The 22,511-nt window shown below is 40.3% G+C and overlaps 1 protein-coding gene across 2 annotated transcripts in view; it reads right to left on the bottom strand.

The window, feature by feature from the left end:
* Positions 1 to 22,511, bottom strand: part of LOC114653416 (lethal(3)malignant brain tumor-like protein 4) — a 527,140-nt gene that overhangs the window by 213,692 nt on the left and 290,937 nt on the right. For both annotated transcript variants that reach the window (XM_028803732.2, XM_028803736.2), the window contains one exon: positions 12,717 to 12,890. In XM_028803732.2, coding sequence (XP_028659565.1) covers positions 12,717 to 12,890 — 174 coding nt within the window. The remainder of the gene's footprint in view (positions 1 to 12,716; positions 12,891 to 22,511) is intronic.

Raw genomic sequence — 22,511 nt, 5'->3', positions numbered from 1 at the left:
CTCGCGCCTTGATTTAAACGATTGCATGTCTTGGTGGGTTTGCGTAGCTTATTGTCAATATCTTTACACCTCTTTTTAAGACTTAATTTAAAAAGGTTTTCTTTTCTTCTTAATTAAAATTTAAAAGCAATACTTCACCGCTGCGAAGCCTCTGTAGCGCTGACGTCCGACGTTCGATTACTGTAAGCGAGTGCAGTGAGTGTGTACGCCTGATGAGCCAAGAATAAGGGGGAAAGAGGTGTCGCGTACTCTTTGCATTATTTGACAGTAAACTATTTTCATCCATTCTATGATCTGCTTCTCACAACTGAAGGCACCGTGGCTGATGTTACCTGACTTGCAGGCCAACCATAAGCGTTACCTGGTAGGTAACCACCCACTCACTTCACTCCCTTACGGGAATCGAACCTCGGACGTCAGCGCTAGAGGCGAAGCCCCTAAAACTGCGCCACGGCGTGTGGTTCGTTTATTTGACAGCATGTAGATCGGGGTAATTACATTCACGGCATAAATAGTCTGATTCACAATCTGATTGTATGGGTGGTTACCTACCAGGTAACGCTTATGGTTAGCCATCAAGTCAGCTCAAAGTGATCACTCAAGTGAAGGCAGCTTCACAAAAAAACAGATCCTTAACAAACTGTTATTGGTATATTTTCCCTCAATTTTAAAAGGTTTTCTTTTCTTCTTAATAAAAATTTAAAAGCAGTACTTCGCCAGTGCAAAGCGCGGGGATTTGAGCGACTGATGCATACAGACATATTCATGAGTGCAGGTACTTCGGAAAGAAAGCACCGTGTAAACCTAAACTTTAAATTAAGTTCATAGACCTACAAAAGGTTGCCATTGATTTGAGGCAAGATTGCTTTTCTCATGTACAACTATACGTTGCATTCTTAACAGTAAGCTTGCACGGTTTGGTCATATTACAACCTGAGTGCTGAACTGACAACGTCGTATACAAACAGAACTATAACAATCGTAATAAACAAAAAAAAAAAGCGAAGAACCCTTGGATTTCATAAAAAGGCTCCTTCCTTGGCGAAGCAAGGAAAAAGGAAGACCTTATATGGCGTTCGTTTATAAAACAGCGGAAAAGCTTTTGTTAAGGCTGCTTCACAAAAAAACAGATCCTTAACAAATTGCTATTTTGGGATATTTTCCCTCAATTTAAAAAGCTTTTCTTCTTAATAAAAATTTAAAAGCAGTACTTCGCGGGGATTTAGATATATATATATATATATATATATATATATATATATATAGATATATAGATATATATAGATATAGATATAGATAGATATATATAGATATATATAGATATAGATATATATATAGATATATATATATATATATATATATATATATATATATATATAGATAGATAGATAGATAGATAGATAGATAGATAGATAGATAGATAGATAGATAGATAGATAGAGATATAGATATACAGTATATAGATATACATATATAGATATAGATATATATAGATATAGATATATATATATGTATGTATGTATGTCTATATATATATATATATATATATATATATATATATATATGTAAGCTTATAAGTACTGCCTTACTTCTCTTTAAGAAAGGAAGATGTAATGATACTTGATTTAAACGATTCTATGTCTTGGTGGGTTTGTGTAGCTTATTGTCAATATCTTTACACCTGTTTTTAAGACTTATTGACTGAAACGGGCTTTCACGAAAAAAGTTAGGGCTTTGCTACAGGATACACCCTCCACAAGTTAAGCAAGTAAAAATAAAAGTGTATATTTCTGTTTTATTTAAACCTTTTAAGTTTGTATGCATAGCCCCATTTGGCTGTTTTAGTTTTTTTTTTCTTTCTTCAGTAATATTTAATCTCCTTAAAGAAAAAGAACATATGCATTTTACTTTTTTTGTATCTCTTTAGTAATATTTTAGTGTAAAAGGATAACCAGTATTTAAACCTTTTATGTTACTTTATAAAGTTATTTTATACAATGTTGAAAAATTAATAAGAAAGCTACATAATTTGGCAGCTGCTGCTTTAATTTTCAATGAAATGAAAAAAGCTCTCCAAGAGAAATCGTCAATGAAGAAGAAACAGTTTGCACTATCTAAAAAGGAGAAACCCTCATTTATAAAGGTTTGCTGCAGATGACTTAACTGAAAATAAATGAATAGTTCCTATGTGTACAATACATATTTATCGATTTTACTTATGCCTTTATTCCAGCAACTTGCAACATCTGAGGTACAATTTGTTACATTACTTTTGTTTTTTGCAGCACAGGCAGGTGAAGTGACTTCCTCAGGGTCACACAGTGGTGTCAGTACCAGAATTTGAACTGACAAGCTCCGGGTTTGCTGAAATATTACTGAAGAAAGAAAAAAAACGAAAACGGGCAAATAGGGCTATGCATACAAATGTCCATCCATCCATTATCCAACCCGCTATATCCTAAATACAGGAGCCAATAAGTAGATATATATATATATATATATCTATGTGAATGTATGTATGAATGTATATATGTATGTCTATATTTATATGTATATATATATATGTAGATATGTAAATTTGTATATGTATGTATATATGTATATGTGGATGTGTATATGTATATATATGTATATGTAGATATGTGTATATGTAGATATGTATATATATGTATATATGATTATGTATATATATATGTTTACATAACCTCTTTAACACACTACATCTCCGCTGCGAAGCGCGGGTATTTTGCTAGTTATAACATAAAACAACCTAACATCCTGAGTCCCACATAATCCTATTCAAGGTTGCATGGGGCTGGACATTACCCTGGTTATAATTATTATAAGGCAGGAAACAAGGGCCTACTCAGGTACATATCCAGACTGTGTCATACAGACCATATCTAGACCAGTGTCTCATTACATGACTTGAAGCTGGACAGCATGTCACACTTAATGATTGGTGTTGCTGGATCTCTGTGCCTTGTGGATATCAAACAACTGAAAATATCAGGGGGTGATAGATGACAGGACTTTCTCAAGCCCAGTTTCAAATTTCCAGACTTTCACTAGCTTGCTGCATTTACAGCTAATTAACTTATGGCATGACAACACAGATGGACAAATAAAACTGGGTTTACAGTAAAGAGCACAGTTACTGAGAAGTAGTATGGTGTAGGAAGAAACTATTTTTGATCAAACACATTGTTATCTACTGTATATGAAGGCAGGAGGTTAGGTTAATTGGTAACTCTACATTGGCCCAGTATGAGGTACTATGCCATATAATAGATTAGAACTAATCTTAAAATAGTAATCAAAGAGTGAAATGCAGGGTGATCTGGGGTTAATTAATTAACCCTTGTGAACCCCTGAAAACCCCAAAGATCAAAGGGGGGCACTTAGTCATCTAGTGCTTGATTAAGATTGATGGGAAATAGGCTAAAATACAAATTCAGAACATCATTCTTGAGGCAATTCATTTTACCGTAGCATATTAACACTCCTTCCCATGGGCTCACCACCTATGGGAGGGGCCAAGGAGGTCGGGTGCAGTGTGAGTTGGGTGGTGGCCGAAGGCGGGGACCTTGGCGGTCCGATCCTCGGCTACAGAAACTGGCTCTTGGGACGTGGAATGTCACCTCTCTGAAGGGGAAGGAGCCTGAGCTAGTGCGCGAAGTTGAGAGGTTCCGGCTAGATATAGTCGGACTCACCTCGACGCACAGCTTGGACTCTGGAACCAATCTCCTTGAGAGGGGCTGGACTCTCTACCACTCTGGAGTTGCCCCCGGTGAGAGGCGCCGAGCAGGTGTGGGTATACTTATTGCCCCCCAACTTGGAGCCTGTACATTGGGGTTTACCCCGGTGGACGAGAGGGTAGCCTCCCTTCGCCTTCGGGTGGGGGGACGGGTCCTAACTGTTGTTTGTGCGTATGCACCGAACAGCAGTTCGGAGTACCCACTCTTTTTGGAGTCCCTGGAGGGGGTGCTAGAGGGCATACCTTCTGGGGACTCCCTCGTTCTGCTGGGAGACTTCAATGCTCACGTGGGCAATGACAGTGAGACCTGGAAGGGCGTGATTGGGAGGAATGGCCCCCCTGATCTGAACCCGAGCGGTGTTTTGTTATTGGACTTCTGTGCTCGTCACGGATTGTCCATAACGAACACCATGTTCAAGCATAGGGGTGTTCATATGTGCACTTGGCACCAGGACACCCTAGGCCTCAGTTCGATGATCGACTTTGTGCTCGTGTCGTCGGACTTGCGGCCACATGTCTTGGACACTCGGGTGAAGAGAGGGGCGGAGCTGTCAACTGATCACCACCTGGTGGTGAGTTGGCTTCGATGGTGGGGGAGGATGCCGGTCAGGCGTGGTAGGCCCAAACGTGTTGTGAGGGTCTGCTGGGAACGTCTGGCAGAGCCCCCTGTCAGAAGTAGCTTCAACTCCCACCTCCGGCAGAACTTCGACCACATCCCGAGGGAGGTGGGGGACATTGAGTCCGAATGGGCCATGTTCCGTGCCTCTATTGTTGAGGCAGCTGACCGGAGCTGTGGCCGTAAGGTGGTCGGTGCCTGTCGTGGCGGCAATCCCCGAACCCGCTGGTGGACACCGGCGGTGAAGGATGCCGTCAAGCTGAAGAAGGAGTCCTACAGGACCCTTTTGTCCTGTGGGACCCCGGAGGCAGCTGATAGGTACCGGCAGGCCAAGCGGAATGCGGCTTTGGTGGTTGCTGAGGCAAAAACTCGGGCGTGGGAGGAGTTTGGGGAGGCCATGGAGAATGACTTTCGGACAGCTTCGAGGAGATTCTGGTCCACCATCCGGCGTCTCAGGAAGGGGAAGCAGTGCAGTGTCAACACTGTATATGGTGGGGATGGTGCGCTGCTGACCTCGACTCAGGATGTTGTGGGTCGGTGGGGGGAATACTTCGAAGACCTCCTCAATCCCATTAACATGCCTTCCAATGAGGAAGCAGAGCCTGGGGACTCAGAGGTGGGCTCCCCCATCTCTGGGACTGAGGTCACCGAGGTGGTCAAAAAACTCTTTGGTGGTAGGGCCCCGGGGGTGGATGAGATACGCCCGGAGTTCCTCAAGGCTCTGGATGTTGTAGGACTGTCTTGGCTGACACGCCTCTGCAACATCGCATGGACATCAGGGACAGTGCCTCTGGATTGGCAGACCGGGGTGGTGGTCCCCCTCTTTAAGAAGGGGGATCGGAGGGTGTGTTCCAACTACAGAGGGATCACACTCCTCAGCCTCCCTGGAAAAGTCTATTCAGGGGTCCTGGAGAGGAGGGTCCGTCGGATAGTCGAGCCTCGGATTCAGGAGGAACAGTGTGGTTTTCGTCCTGGTCGCGGAACAGTGGACCAGCTCTATACCCTTAGCAGGGTCCTGGAGGGTGCATGGGAGTTTGCCCAACCAGTCTACATGTGTTTTGTGGACTTAGAAAAGGCATTCGACCGTGTCCCTCAGGGAATCCTGTGGGGGGTACTCCGAGAGTATGGGGTACCGGCCCCCCTGATAAGGGCTGTTCAGTCCCTGTACGATCGGTGCCAGAGCTTGGTCCGCATTGCCGGCAGTAAGTCGAACCCGTTTCCAGTGAGAGTTGGACTCCGCCAGGGCTGCCCTTTGTCACCGATTCTGTTCATATCTTTTATGGACAGAATTTCTAGGCGCAACCAGGGTGTTGAGGGGGTCCAGTTTGGTGGGCTCAGGATTGGGTCACTGCTTTTTGCAGATGATGTTGTCCTGTTTGCTTCATCAGGCCGTGATCTTCAGCTCTCTCTGGATCGGTTCGCAGCCGAGTGTGAAGCGGCTGGGATGAGAATCAGCACCTCCAAATCCGAGACCATGGTCCTCAGCCGGAAAAGGGTGGAGTGCCCTCTCAGGGTTGGTAGCGAGATCCTGCCCCAAGTGGAGGAGTTCAAGTATCTCGGGGTCTTGTTCACGAGTGAGGGAAGAATGGAGCGTGAGATCGACAGGCGGATCGGTGCGGCATCCGCAGTAATGCGGGCATTGCATCGGTCTGTCGTGGTGAAAAAGGAGCTGAGCCGCAAGGCGAAGCTCTCAATTTACCAGTCAATCTATGTTCCTACCCTCACCTATGGTCATGAGCTATGGGTAGTGACCGAAAGAACGAGATCGCGAATACAAGCGGCTGAAATGAGTTTCCTGCGCAGGGTGTCTGGGCTTTCCCTTAAAGATAGGGTGAGAAGCTCAGTCATCCGGGAGGGGCTCAGAGTAGAGCCGCTGCTCCTCCGCATCGAGAGGAGTCAGATGAGGTGGCTCGGGCATCTGATCAGGATGCCTCCTGGACGCCTCCCTGGTGAGGTGTTCCGGGCACGTCCAACCGGGAGGAGGCCCCGGGGAAGACCCAGGACACGCTGGAGGGACTATGTCTCTCGACTGGCCTGGGAACGCCTTGGGATTCTCCCGGAAGAGCTAGAAGAAGTGGCCGGGGAGAGGGAAGTCTGGGCATCTCTGCTCAAGCTGCTGCCCCCGCGACCCGACCTCGGATAAGCGGGAGACAATGGATGGATGGATGGATGGATATTAACACTCAAAATTCTGTGCTTCTGCCTTCCATGTTCTTAACTAACTAGAACCGCAAGGCTGTGGAGTCAGTACAAAAAACCTTCAACTCCAACTTATTAATTTATGGCATCTCCAACACAGACTCTGACTCCTCTATTTGAAATTTAAGTTAATATATAATTTTATCCATTTTTAAACACAGAGCTGAACTTTAGAAATGCCAGTACTTTGCAATACAATCGAACAGGATAACAAGTTTCAGTGGTGCTGATGCAATTAGAAAGGTTTCTCTAATAACTAATTAGCATTATCAAGCTAAATGAAGATAAGCTACGGGAGTTTACCATTAGGATGCAGAAGGAATTGTTGCTGAAAATGGGGCTTTCTGCCATATGTGAATAATAAATTGAATATCAGTTATTTCATGCAGTAATGATTTGGCTATATTTTTTAATCATATTAACAGTATCTTGATAAAAAAAGACATGAATTTCTATCAAAAACATGAAAAATTTTAGGTGACCCCAAAGTTTGAACAGTAGTATATTTACTAGATTTGAAAACACACAGCCTATAAGATATAAAGCATTTTATCACTGCCAGTGTAAATCATCAGGCTACATTTTCACACTTTAAACTGTTAAAGTTTGGGTTTAAAGGCTGTGGCGATGTTGTTTTGGCTTTTTTATATTACTTGTTAAAGAAGTTACAAACACTGAGGAATGTTAAACAAAAGAAAAAAATAACAAAACAGAAACAAAAAAATAAAAAAAATAAAAAAATTGTTACCCTAGGTTCTTGTCTATAAGCCGGACTCGTGTATAAGCCGGAGACCAAAAATCATACGAATTTTTAAAATAAAATCTTATCATAGATAAGCTGGACTCATGGATAAGCCGAATGTACTATAACCTATAACTAATAGAAGGGAGGGAGGTCAGTGGTCTCACTCGCACCCATTTAATTTCTTTAAGGGGGAGAGAGTGTGAGATATTGGCGTCTCTCTCACTCCCCGCATGGCGCGGTTGGAGCGGCCGGAGCGCGTTCTTTCTGCTCTGGGCGTCGCCAAGTCAACACGCGCGCGTAGCGGTCATTTAAATTGTGATTTTATATGTAAGCATATTTAAATATATATCGCGGATTTTTTGCTGGTTCGCGGATTTCTGCGGACAATGGGTCTTTTAATTTCTGGTACATGCTTCCTCAGTTGGTTTGCCCAGTTGATTTCATACAAGGGACGCTATTGGCAGATGGCTGAGAAGCTAGATTGCTTACTTTTCTCTCTCTCTTGCGCTGACTATCTGTGATCCTGACGTATGGGGATTGAGCAGGGGGGCTGTTCGCACACCTAGACGATACGGACGCTCGTCTAAAAATGCTGAAAGATTATCTTCATGTTGCTATCTTTTGTAAAGCTGATTCCTGAAACGACATGCTGCACAGTGCTTCGCATACTTAAAAGCTCGAAGGGCACGTATTGATTTTTGACTGAAAAACAAACTCTGTCTCTCTCTCTCTCTCTCCCTGCTCCTGACGGAGGGGGTGTGAGCTGCCGCCTTCAACAGCTTTGTGCCGCGGTGCTTCGCATACTTAAAAGCCAAACAGCACCATTGATTTGTTTGCTAGAGATTGTTTTCTCTATCTATGTGACATTCTGTGCTCCTGACACACACTCCTTTGAAGAGGAAGATATGTTTGCATTCTTTTAATTGTGAGACAGAACTGTCATCTCTGTCTTGTCATGGAGCACAGTTTAAACTTTTGAAAAAGAGACAAATGTTTGTTTGCAGTGTTTGAATAACGTTCCTGTCTCTCTACCACCTCCTGTGTTTCTGCGCAAATCTGTGACCCAAGCATGACAATATAAAAATAACCATATAAACATATGGTTTCTACTTCGCGGATTTTCTTATTTCGCGGGTGGCTCTGGAACGCAACCCCCGCGATGGAGGAGGGATTACTGTATAAGCCGGACTTATGTATAAGCCGATATTCTATTTTTTCATTTTCACAACTTTTTTCCTTAGATAAGCCGCGGCTTATAGACAAGAACTTAGGGTATTTGAATTGGTATTTGTGAAACTGGAGATTTTAACATATTATATTACAATGTAATATCTCCAGTAAACCAATAATTTTCTACCGGCTCTGATTTCACGACTCTGACTCCACAGAACTGGGTTTTAATTTTGTTTCATTTACCATAACTCTTTTTAAAAAAAAATAAAGTTATCTGCTTGTAAATTTGGGGTTTACTTTAAAAAAATCAAATAGAACAATGAAAATATTCCAAAGACATTTCAACTGAAAGTTTCACTCTCGTTGAATCTACTCATAAAGCTAGTGAGTTGGCAGCTATGGCTATGCTGCATGATGCGGGTCAGTCATATAAGATGACATGTTTTACGTTTGCAGATTTTATATACATGTATGATTTGATTAGTCTATTTAAGATAACATATACTAAGTGATAATACTGTTGTGAGGGATTGCCGGCCATATATTCCGGCCAACACCTCCAAGCCGCCGGATGGAGCCCTACCTGCAACATAGGGATGCCCCGAGTTCCAGCAGGGCATCATGGACTATGGAGTTTTAATACACAGCCCTGCTGGATAACGTCGGGCCGCCAGGGAGGCTCACAGGGTGCTACGTGCCCTATAACCCGGAAGTGCGTCATAAACACATGACAGGAAGGAACGACGTGCTTCTGGGGTGAAGAAGTGGAGTTTTTATATGACCTGGAAGTGTTCCTAGTCACATGGACAGAGAGGGCGAAACACTTCCAGGTCAAGGACTATAAAAGGACTATGGGAAATCCCAGACATCAAGCTGAGCTGGGGGGAAGGGTGGCAACGCGTCTGGGAGTGTGGAGGATTGTGATTATTGAGTATTGTAGTGATTATTGGTGATTGATGAGTATTGTGGAGTGGAGGGTGCTTGGTGCACATTACTATTATAAAATAAATAATAATTGGATTTTTATCTGGTGTCTGACGTCTGATCTGAGGGTTCAAGGGGACGACAGTGCCGCAATCATTCACAGTGGCGTAGTCTCGGCAGGATTCTCTGGCCGTCGGTTAGGCAGAGGACCTGAACTTAAAAAATTTCTGTGGACAGAGAACCCCAAGAAGACAGCATCAGGACGCACAGAAAAGCTCACCACACTCAGTGGGCTGCGCTGCAAAATAGGAAGCCTCATTCAACATCGGTACGTGATGGGGAAGAAGTCTGGGAAAAAGAATAGGCATACCCAATGGGTGCAGACCCTAACAGAGGCCGAAAAGCTGTGGACATTCCTGACGGGAATCGAGGAAGACAGGGCCATGATTGATGCCGAGAGGGCCCGAGCATTACGGCAGCGGGAGGGCTGTCGGACACGCAGGACTACCTCTATAAACTAGGAGAACATGGTCAAGGTTCAGAGGTATGTGCCGAAAAAATGTCCGATGCGCCGGGACCTACATTTAATTATTTTTCAGGGGCCAGTCTTCTTGATTCTGACGAGGATTCGGAAACATACTTCCCACCTAGGCAAGATGGCCGCGATGACGAGGAGTATAGCCCATCTAGGAATCGACACCAGGGGATCCTATTCAACGACAATAGTCACGTGGACTATCCCGGAGCAGGCTGGGAACACCTAAAGGACTACAACCGATCATATGACCATGAGGGTCACCTTTCATTCGCCGAAACTGGGCAAATGATCTCCCCAGACTGATTATGGGAAGGAGAAGGTCAACAGAGGTCTATAGGTGAGGTCGTCATTTCCCTGACGGAATCGATCACCCTGAAGGTGAAGGCGGAGGCGAGCGAAGCAGCGCCGAATATAAAAAATGATAAAGAGGAGCGGGATGTGACTGAATGGTCTGCCGTTAAATTAGAAAAGGCAGATCACAGTCGGCCGGTAGCGGCCACCCGTCCCTCTAAAGACTCCAATTCCCAAGAGCCTTTGCGCGACCCAATCGAGCATGTGCCGACAACGGATGTGCCCATTGGCTCCCGGCCAGTAGCAGTGCCCCAGCCATCTAAAATGCGAGACTCAAATTCCCAAGAGCCTCCACAAAGCCCAGCCGGACACGTGCCAGGAGCGGATGTGCGCATTGGCTCCCGGCCGGAAGGTAAGGCAATTGAAGATTTTAGCCTGCCTCTGACTGATTTAAATGACTTTATTGGACTACGGGAGATCGAGAGGTTGCTCGAGCCTGTGCATAGTTTCTTACAGGGCCTGATCGGACTGAAGAAGCAGGTCGAGGAGCTGGGAGCGACAGCCGAAGTGCCGCTGAAAGGAATCGAGGAATACCTGCGGCGATTAGGCTGAGAAGCCCCGGTCTTGATTGATGTGGCGGTACAGGTAAGTCCAACCAGTACCGTACAGTATAAAGGGACACAGTGTGATCTGGCCCCGCGGTTAATAAGTAGCAGGTGCCAAAGCACTGCGGGCCCAACAAGGGAGTGTGGAACGGTAACCGAGTGGACGGAGGAAGGACCGATCCAACCGGGGCAGCTGTACGAGACAGCTTCTCAGAGAGATGCGGACCTCAAGACCCCGAACCACTCTATAAGTGAGTTAACGGTGGTAATAGAAGGGGCGGGGGAAGCGCCAATCGAACCGGTACAGCTGAAAAGTGCTCTCACCCGGAGCGATGCGGTGCTGATGACACCGCCTACGACTAAACGTAGGTCAACGGATGTGCAAACAGCAAAGGGGCTCTCTTTTTCCAATAGAGAGACCCAAGCTGTGTACAAGCTCCAGAGTAAGCAGGAGATCCCCAAAATAAAACACGGGTTTCCTGACAAGGTGGAGAAACGAGCTGAGAGCACAGAGGCGACCATAAAACCTCCCTTAGCGGAGAAGAGGGCGGAGTTCACGGAGTTCCCGAGGTGTTTCCAGTCTCGCGGAGGAAGACAACCGGGAGGACGGCGAACCTGCTGTAACTGTCGTCGGCTGGGCCACATATGGTGAGATTGTCCTCGGAGGACAGGGGATCAGAGGGATACCCGTTACAATGTTCCCCCTAGGTTCTCCAGGGAAGCTAGACAACGTAGCCAAGGCCCATCTTACGGATCCTCCTGGAGGAGGACATCCCTCGCGGGGCTGGACGCTCTGCCCCAATGTGCTTCGCTGGGGGGGGGATATGTGAGGGATTGCCGGCCATATATTTTGGCCAATACCTCCAAGCCGCCGGATGGAGCCCTACCTGCAACATAGGGATGCCCCAAGTTCCAGCAGGGCATCATGGACTATGGAGTTTTAATACACAGCCCTGCTGGATAACGTTGGGGCTGCCAGGGGTCGCTGCAGGGAGGCTCACAGGGTGCTACGTGCCCTATAACCCAGAAGTGCGTCATAAACACATGACAGGAAGGAACGACGTGCTTCCGGGGTGAAGAAGTGGAGTTTTTATATGACCTGGAAGTATTCCTAGTCACGTGGACAGAGAGGGCGAAACACTTCCAGGTCAAGGACTATAAAAGGACTATGGGAAATCCCAGATGTCGAGCTGAGCTGGGTGGAAGGGTGGCAACGCGTCTGGGAGTGTGGAGGATTGTGATTATTGAGTATTGTAGTGATTATTGGTGATTGATGAGTATTGTGGAGTGGAGGGTGCTTGGTGCACATTATTATTATAAAATAAATAATAATTGGATTTTTATCTGGTGTCTGACGTCTGATCTAAGGGTTCAAGGGGACAACAGTGCCTCAATCATTCACACTGTATATAGCTAATTGTAAATTCCACATTACCAGTGTATGATTTTAGTGTTCAGCCAACAATGGGGCACTAACAGAGACCTCTCAAAATACTATGTATTTCACAAACTCTTTAGATCCTACCTTGTACCTGAAGTACATATGGTAGATTCTGTCCCCAAAGCCTCTCCCAATGACAATGGCAAGTTTGAATAATGGGTTGTTGAATGACTGATTTATTTCTTTCACTTTACTATATATTACATTCCTTTAATTAAAATATTAACTTTTCAAGTGATGCTAAACCAAATGCCCCTTGGTGAAACATGCACAAAAATGATTAGTTTACAGTGTTTTGCTAGTATTTAATACTGCAAGTTAAATAAATATACATTAAAAAACACATTTCAAGAATACCCAAACTAGGGGTAACATTTTATTTCTTAAAAAGGAGAATATATGATAGGAAAAAAAAAATAGCTCTTACTTTTTAAATGTATCAGATTCCTTTGCCTTTTGATCTATGTCATCACTGAACTGGCGTTTTGTTTTTGATACAAAATGCACAGGGACCAGGGTAATTTGTTTCTCTCCCCCAAAACGATCCTGAAGAGTTGCTTCTTTTTTCATGTTAATCTCAGAGTAAGGACAGCCAAAGGCACTGTGTAGTAAAAGGGCAGACATCAAAAGTGTTAGACAAAAGAACTTGGTTTCACTTTAGCACTGCTAAAAGGAGTGAAAGTTGTCAATAGATTAATTTGCACTCTTGAGAAAAGCCTTTTTCAGGTGTAAAAATACAAAAAATAGTAACAATAAAATAAACAACCACCATCTTAACATATACAGAACACTTGGGAAGGAAGTGTTTCACTTTTAAACTCGAATCCTACATGAGTTATAATATTTTTAGTCAAAGTGGCTGCTGCTGACTTTTTTACTTCCCTAGTGACACTCTATCATAGTAGATTTTTATTCCCAGGCTTAACTTCAGGAATACAATAGTATTAAGAGTACATCCAGGGCTTGAAACACATATAAAAGAACAATGATTGGGGAAAATACGAATAAGATTATTTTCAAATATAATTTCTTGCTTGTGTCTGAGAAGTGCCATCACATCAAGCTTACATCATAGTCGCTCGACTTCTCACCAGCAACAGCTGCAAAACGTGCAAACTACTCTGACATTAAAAAGTTGCTACGGGAAGCCGATATCAAATACAGCCTCTTGTATCCCGCCAAACTGAAAGTGGAAGTTCAAGATCAATATTATATTTTTTCAAGCAAAGAAGAAGCCAAAAAGGAATTAAAGAAGCTGTTTCTGACACTCTTTTGAAAGTTAATAAGGAGCCGTATTCTATCAAGGCATGGGAAGGACCTGTCATCTGCTCTCTGGATCCATATTTAAAGAGACTGGTATTATAATTATACATCCTTTTCTTTATCTGGACATTATATGTTTGTGTCTTAATCAGAGTTATAGACGTGAGTGTGGAAGTAATTAAAGTAGGATTTGTTTTTTTTATTACCTTAAAGTAGACTATTTAACATCATACACTTGGTTTATTGCTATTTATACTATTTATACTATTACATTATACTTTTTTTTTTTTTTTACCTTAAAGTAGACTATTTAACATCATACACTTGGTTTATTGCTATTTATACTATTACATTATACCTTTTTTTTTATTACCTTAAAGTAGACTGTTTAACATCATACACTTGGTTTATTGCTATTTATACTATTTTTACTATTACATTATACTATTACAGTAGGAATTACCGTGTTTATCCTAGACTACTTTTTAAAATCATTCCCAGGGTTCATTATTTTTTTATCTTAATATTTTAATTTTTAAAATTGATGAAGATTATTTTAAGCTTAGATTGTTATTTATTATATTTTCGGCAGATAGTATTAAGAATTCAGCTGCAATAGATATCTCTTTGTTTTAATTCTCTAAGGCTGCTGCGGGGTGGTGTTTGTTTTGTTTTCGACGTGCTCTGTCTCTTCGTATGTCAGAGGACCGAGACATCATGAAATGGGATCAAGCCTCATGTGGGGAGGCAAAATGGGGGGGGGGGGGGGGATAAAGGGGGGAGAGAAGGAGAGCAGGCTATAGCTAATCTATTCTTCTAATCCCTAGAACTATAAATATCAATGCAACAATAGGCTAAAATGCAATAACTCATGGGGAAATTTTAAACTAAGATTGAAACTGCCTCATTACCAGTTAAGACTATAAAATGACATTAAAAACTCAGAATCAATGTCTCCATGATGGGACAGTTAACTTTGTGAGCTGGAATGTTAAAGGCCTGAATCACGAATTAAAGAGAAAGAAAGTATGCTCTCACCTAACAGGCTTAAACGCTAAAATAGTATTTTTACAGGAGACCCACTTACTAAGTAAGGATCAGTTCAGACTACAAAAAGACTGGACTGGCCAAATGTTCCATTCTAGCTTTATAAAGAAAACTAGAGGGGTGGGAATTCTCATACACAGAACAGTTCCATTTGTAGCATCACATGTAGTATCGGACCCCGAAGGGAGATATGTGATGGTCATGGGCAACTTATATAACAGTAAAATGATTCTGATAAATGTTTATGCACCCAATGCTGATGATAAGGAATTCATGCAAAATCTACTTGCATCCATTCCCAATGTGAATACTCATAAAATTATAATGGCTGGGGACTTTAATTGTGTTTTAAATCCACTCTTAGATAGGACTCCTGTGTCAGGGGGGACGATATCTAATACTGCAAAGACAATTACACAGTTTTTAAATGATCACAACTTATCAGACCCCTGGAGGTTTCTTAACCCAAACTCAAGAACATATTTGTTCTACTCACCAGTGCATTATAGCTACTCAAGAATTGATTATTTTTTTATAGATAATAATTTCTTGTCTACAATCAAATCATGCAAATACGACACAATTGTTATCTCCGACCATGCACCTCTAGTCTTGGAGCTAAAATCAATAAGCCCCTCACACTCACCTCGCAGATGGCGCCTTAACCCTCTTCTACTGGCAGACGAGAACTGCACAGAATTTATATCCAAACAAATCAGCTTCTTCCTAGAGACAAACACGCCCACAGAGGTCACCGCAGGAACACTCTGGGAAACTCTAAAGGCCTTCTTAAGAGGACAGATTATTTCATTTTTTTCCCACAGAAATAAATTAGAAACCAAGAAAATATCACAGCTAAGAAGCGAAATGAATAGAATAGATGAAGAACAAGCCAGGCGTCCAAGCGAAGCTCTCCACAAGAAAAGGCAGGCCCTGCATACAGAACTTAACATCTTAACAACTAAAGAAACCGAACAACTTATTTATAAGTCACAAACAAGAAGTTCGCAATGCAATACCAGTAATTACCAACACGAATGGAGAAGAAATTATAGACCATAAAAATATAATGCACACATTTAGAGATTATTATAAATCCTTATATTCTACTGAGCTCAAAGAAGACAACACACAATCTAATGCATTTCTGGATACATTACAGACACCACAAATAGATGCTTTAAGTGCTGAGGAACTGGATAAACCTCTAATGCTAACAGAATTACTAGATGCTATAAAGTCACTACAAAGCGGGAAATCAGCAGGCCCTGATGGTTACCCCGTAGATTTTATAAGAAATTCTCCACTCAGCTAGCTCCCCTCTTATTGGCAACATTTACAGAAGCTAGAGACAACCAAATACTACCTCAAACATTTCGACAAGCATTAATCACCGTCTTTCCTAAACAAAATAAGGACTTATTACAATGTGCATCATACAGACCAATTTCACTCCTGAATAATGATGTTAAGATACTCTCAAAAATTCTAGCTAGAAGGATGGAGAAAGTGCTGCCCTCGGTAATATCACAGGATCAAACTGGATTTATTAAAGGCCGACATCTATCTTCCAATCTCCGATGCTTGAATAATGTTATATATTCACCAGCAAAATCAAACACCCCAGAGATATTACTGTCATTAGACGCAGAAAAAGCATTTGATATGATTGAATGGAACTACCTTTTCACTGCATTGGAGAAATTTGGGTTTGGCCCGAATATTTGTGCATGGATCAAACTACTGTATACCAATCCAGAAACTTCAGTGTGTATTAATAACATTTGCTCAGACTACTTTAAGCTAGAACGTGGCACCAGACAAGGATGTCCCTTGTCACCACTGCTGTTTGCAATCGCCATTGAACCACTGGCGGTTCACTGCCGAAATTCTTATCAGATAAAGGGGATTGTCAGAGAAGGACTGGAACAGAAAATTTCTCTATATGCAGATGATATGGTTTTATATATATCAGACCCAGAAAACACTGTCCCTGCAGTTCTAACAGCACTAACAGAATTTCAAAAGATATCTGGTCTTAAAATTAATCTGAATAAAAGTATACTCTATCCAGTAAATTCACAAGCATGTAATATCAGATTGGACACCCTACCTTTTACCATAGCAGATCAGTTTAAATACCTAGGGGTAAATATCACAAGTAAACATAAAGCTCTTTATCAACAAAATTTTGCCGTCTGTATGGAAAAAATTAAGCAAGACTTAGAGATAGATGGTCAACCCTTCATCTCACTCTTGCCGGAAGAATTAACGTTGTTAAGATGAATATCCTTCCTAAACTTCTTTTTTTATTTCAAAACATTCCAATATATATCAATAAATCATTTTTAAGCAATTAGATTCAACAATAACCTCATTCATTTGGAACTCAAAACACCCACATATCCGAAAAGCAACCCTACAAAGACCTCAGGCAGAAGGTGGCATGGCTCTACCTAATTTTCAGTTTTATTACTGGGCAGCAAACCCAGCCATAAAACCTGGACACAAATAAATGAACATACACAGGCCTGGTCCGCAATAGAAATAAAATCCTGTAGTACTTCTTTATACTCCCTGCTCTGCTCTCCAATAAATGCAAGTTATGCAAGTTGTGCTTTACTCACTTAGAATATGGAACCAAATTAGAAAGCATTTTAAGATGGAAAATCTTTTATCGGTGGCACCTCTGCAAGAAAACCACCTCTTTCAACCCTCGCAAACATATCCAGTTTTTAATACCTGGAAAAGTTTTGGGATTAAAATGCTCAGAGATCTTTATATAGACAACATATTTGCATCTTTTGAACAATTACGTTCAAAATTCAACCTCCCAGCTACACATTCCTTTCACTATCTTCAAATTAGAAATTTTGTTAAACAGAAATTGCCCGATTTTCCCCACCTCGCACCCTCCACAATGCTGGAAAAAATACTGCTCATTACCGAGGAATTAAACACCATTTCCGCATTATATAAAATTCTATTAGAGTCCCTACCTTTCAAAGATCCAAGAGGACATTGGGAAGAAGATCCCTTAATCAATATATCAGAAAAGGAGTGGAAGGTAGCAAAGCAGAGAATTCACTCGAGCTCCATATGCGCAAAGCATAGAATTATTCAACTAAAAATTATGTATCAAGCTCATCTGTCTCGCTTAAAACTGTCCAAAATGTTTCCAGGGCAAGATCCAACCTGCGAACGCTGCAACCAAGCTCCTGCCTCACATGTTCTGGGTCTGCACCAAATTAACATCATTTTGGACAAAAAGTTTTAAGTGCCTTTCAGACAGCCTTGGGGTCACAATCCCTCCTAACCCACTAACAGCTGTGTTCGGTGTTCTTCCAGACGGACTTGAAGTGGAAAAGGACAAGCAAACGGTGATTGCATTCACTACACTTTTGGCACGCAGACTTATTCTGTTAAATTGGAAGAATCCTAACTCTCCTCTGATAAGTCAGTGGGAAACCGATGTTTTATATTATTTGAAATTGGAAAAAATCAAATTCTCAGTTAGAGGATCTGTACAAAATTTTTTCAAAACCTGGCAGGATCTGATCAAAGTTATTTCTCTTATTCTAAAATAATAATTACCGCATTTAATTCCCTTCTCCATCTCTTATTTACATATATATTTATTTCTCCCTTTCCTTTGCTTATTGTTGTCTTATTAAAAAGCCCTAAGCAATTCTCCTTTAGCTAAGCTCTCCTTCTCAGGGGTGGGGTTTGATTTGTCTTTAATTTGTTTGGTTATAAATTGATCTATTTGTATGGAATGATTACAATAAAATTAATAAAATAAAAAAAAATAAAAAATAAAAATAAAAGAACAATGATTGACATGAATATACCGACCAAGTTAAATTAAGATGAAGGGAATTTGCTGAAAGGACTGCACAGATAACTGATGGAAATTACCATCTAGTTTCTTTTTAATATACTGTAGAAATAAAGCTTCAATATTTAGTTATTTTTTTAATTCTGAATAACATGTACCCAATATTCAGGGTAATAAATATTATTAGGCAAGAAAAACATTTAAGTTTCTTCTTATTACATAAGAATGAAATACTATGATTACAAGTTAAGCAACTGTTTTCTGTTCAGTCATTAAAGGAGAGAAATAACTCTTGATGAGGCACTGGCCCATTACAAGGCATATTCGCTTACTCTCACCGTATCAGTCACTACTTAACGTAACCTGCAAGATGAAAGCTGAAATAGCCAGACAAAAAACACATGCACACAGGGAGATCAAGCAAACTTTCTACATATATACTGTACATTTATAGACAGTTCTGGGCATCAAATCTAGACCTAAGAGTTTCCTGTGATGAAGCCTCACAAGCCTTAAAGTGTATAAATGCCTTAACAGTTTAAGAATAATCTCTCTTGATTTGTTCCACACACAGTGTGCTATATTGCTTAGCATCCTATTAACTTACATAAATGTTTCAGTACACCACTTTATTACTTTCAAGGTGTAAACCTATACATTCATTTACATTTATATTAAACTTTACCAGCTACATTTCTGCCTAGGTCTTAATTCTATTGATGATAGTTTGAAATGATTTTTCAGATTCTATGGTATTCATCAGACCACCTTATTTAGTTTAATGTGCAGATTTAACCAGCTTTCCAGTTACAATGTATCTGCTTTTAAACAAGTACAAATACAAATAAACACAAAATATACCAAGATTGTCAAACATTCTAAAAGGGGATTGTTTTAGAATGTATAATAAACTTGAATTTTAACATGCAATTTCATATTTACACACCTAGATGACATATATATTGTTATTTATTCATTGAAAAATGGACATCAACCATGTCCTTGACTCCAAGTGAAAGATGGACTGCGATCCACTTTGCCTATCTGCCAGGTACTTTCAGGAGGTGCAGTGAATGACTACCATTTTTTTTGCTTGCGAGCAGTCATTTTTCAAGGGTTGTTAGGTTTTCCGTACGCGTATGTGAATTTGAGTACACAATGGGAGGTCTGAGAATCAATAGTACACCTTATGAGATCAACACTATCAACTTTCAGACAGTGTTTAGAAGCTATTAAGAAGGCTAACAGAATCTTAGATTATATGGAACAATGTGTTGAGTACAAATCCAAGGAGGTTATGCTGAAGCTTTAAAATGCACTGGTTAGGCCTCATCTGGAGTACAGTGTACAGTTTTGGTATCCAGACTACGAAAAGGATATAGTAGTGATAGAAAAGGTCCTGAGAAGAGCAACTAAGCTGATTCCAGGGCTAAAGGACATGCATTATGAAGAAAGATTAAAAGAGCTGAGCCTTTTCAGTTTAAGCAAAAGAAGATTAAGAGGTGACATGATTGAAGTGTTTAAAATTATGAAGGGAATTAGCACAGTGGATCAAGACTGTAATTTTAAAAGACTTCATTAAGAACATGGGGACAAAGACAGAAACTTGTTAAGGGTAAATTTCACACAAAAATTAGGAAGTTTTTCAATACACACTGAAACATAGACATTTGGAATAAGCTACCAAGTAGTGTGGTAAACAGTACGACTTTAGCGACTTTCAAAACTAGACTTGATGTTTTTTTTAGAAGAATTAAGTGAATATGACTGGCGAGCTTTGTTGGGCTGAATGGCCTGTTCCTGTCTAGATTGGTGTAATATTCTAATGAGCGGCTGAGTTGAACTTAAGATTTTTAAATTTTAAATTTTAATTCTATATTTAATTTATTTATTGCACGTCATGTTGTTACACTGTGGACCCTGAGCTTCACAATTTCGTCTATCTGTATACTTGTATATGGTTGAGATGACAATAAAGTTCACTTTGACTTTGATTTTAGGGTCAACACAAATTAGATGTGAGGCATGTTTCCAGGAACAAAAACATCTTCACAGAGAGTAGTATGGTAGTCATTTATTTCTTAAATATAGGTTCTTCAATGAACTGTACATTTTTTGGTGAACTGTGCAAATTTATTTTAACATTCTTAGTTTAAAAATTATTTTTAACACTACTTTGAAAATTATTATTTTGTAAACCTTGCTTTAATATTTTGCTTGTAATTATAAAAAGTCAGACCTATGTTTGTGATTATACTTTGTATATGCTTTCTTCAAATTGTATTACACCCTACACCAATCCAAATGATTTAAAATGGATTGCTCATGTCCTCCTGTCTTGAGACAAGTTGCAGTAAATCACAGGATACTGTACTCTGTAAACCACACATCATTTAGTATTTAGAAAAATGTAATATTCACATAAGGAACAAGAGAACTGATTTACTCTCCTGCGGCCTCTTGTCATTTCTAGAAGTAGAGCAAAAGCTCAAATGGACTATGTTCACAAAACTGTTCAATTATTTGGTGCTTATAGTCTTTATAAAAAAATGACATAGAGGAAAGACAGTTTTCAGTAATTGATAATGGATAATTGGAATTTAGGAGTAAAAACAAGCTTGCCACAGTCCAAAAACTGAATGACAACTTTACAGCAAATGGATGGATATATTGTGTATGCACAAGCACCCACCCACATACAAAAGGTAACTGAAGTATGGGCCTGTGTTAACAGTAAATTAATAACAGAGAAATAGACCAAATCATGAGAGCAGGTTCAGCGCATTTCAGTGAATTACAGAACATTTCTACATCTTTCAATCGTTTGGGGATTGAACTTTAAAAGGAATAATGAAAATAAACTAAACAGTAGAAGATGGATGGTCAAATAAAATATAATGTACAGTATTTGGTTAAAAACATCTTGTATATTACTGATAAAGCAGAAAATAGCATTGTAATGTTAAAGAATAATGTATTTTTTAAAATACTATCTACAAAAATGCTAATTTAATTGGAAACCGATATTAAAAGTAATCACTAGATTTCTATTTTATAAAATTAAAAACAAATTGGGAAAAAGGAAAAACATTTTGCCTTCTAAATAAATAAGCTTGATTCTCCTTATCTACTTGGAAAACACAAGTCAGGTAGTGACTGACAGTTTTGGGATTTGACTGTAACTCTGTGTGTGAGGTATGTGGCTATGTAAAGTGCATATTGTTGACAGAGGCACATAGGTGGAACACCAGCCCATGGCATAAGCCTAGAACCTTGTACCAACGCTGGTGGAGATATATTAAACCATGCTGATTCTTAGAAATAAGTAAGAAGGATTTTGTGTGTTTTGGAGTATTCCTCATTCCCCATAAGGGCCAATAAAAAAGAAAAAAAAAAAATCTACTCTAGTCTGTTGACAGCTCTATGCGCATTGCACTTTTACACTAATACAAAGAGAAGGGTCAATTAAAGAAAACAAAACCACAAAAAGCAAAATAAATACTCCAAAAATTAAAAGCAATTTTAGTCCAAAAGAAGGAGTTCAAGTGAAAATTTAAAATCATGCCCTGAATAAATTTGTGTAGCCAACATACACTCTGGTCCCCTAAACTAGACTAAGTGGGTTTAATACTGTAATTGATTGATTTTTTAAATATGTATATCAAATATTTGATTTTATTCTCAGGAATAGTAGTTTTTGTTCACTGTGGAAGTATTTCTACTACTGAACATAGTCAAAGACATTAGCAATTTAGAAGAAAATTGCACATGAAAAAGAGATGAATTTGTAATAATGGGTTGGGGCGAGCCATGATGCACAGATCTTCTACAATTTTCTGCGACTGGCTAACGCATCTTTTGCCACAAGTCATTGATCAGCCACATTTTTGCTTATTCATACAATAATTCATTTTTTCAAACTACAGTTGCCTTCTAACTAATAAATAATACTGAAAAATTATTGATAATTTTCACATTGTGTTCCCAAACATAAATTAAATGAATAAACAGATAGACAGGTAGACAAAGTGAGTATTTAAGTGATTTTTTTCTAAGGGCTAAAAAAACAAAAAC

Source organism: Erpetoichthys calabaricus, chromosome 6 (genome assembly GCF_900747795.2).
Source record: "Erpetoichthys calabaricus chromosome 6, fErpCal1.3, whole genome shotgun sequence".
NCBI lineage: Eukaryota > Metazoa > Chordata > Cladistia > Polypteriformes > Polypteridae > Erpetoichthys > Erpetoichthys calabaricus.
The sequence above is the reverse complement of the archived record's forward strand: the minus strand, read 5'-3'. Positions and strand labels throughout refer to the sequence as shown.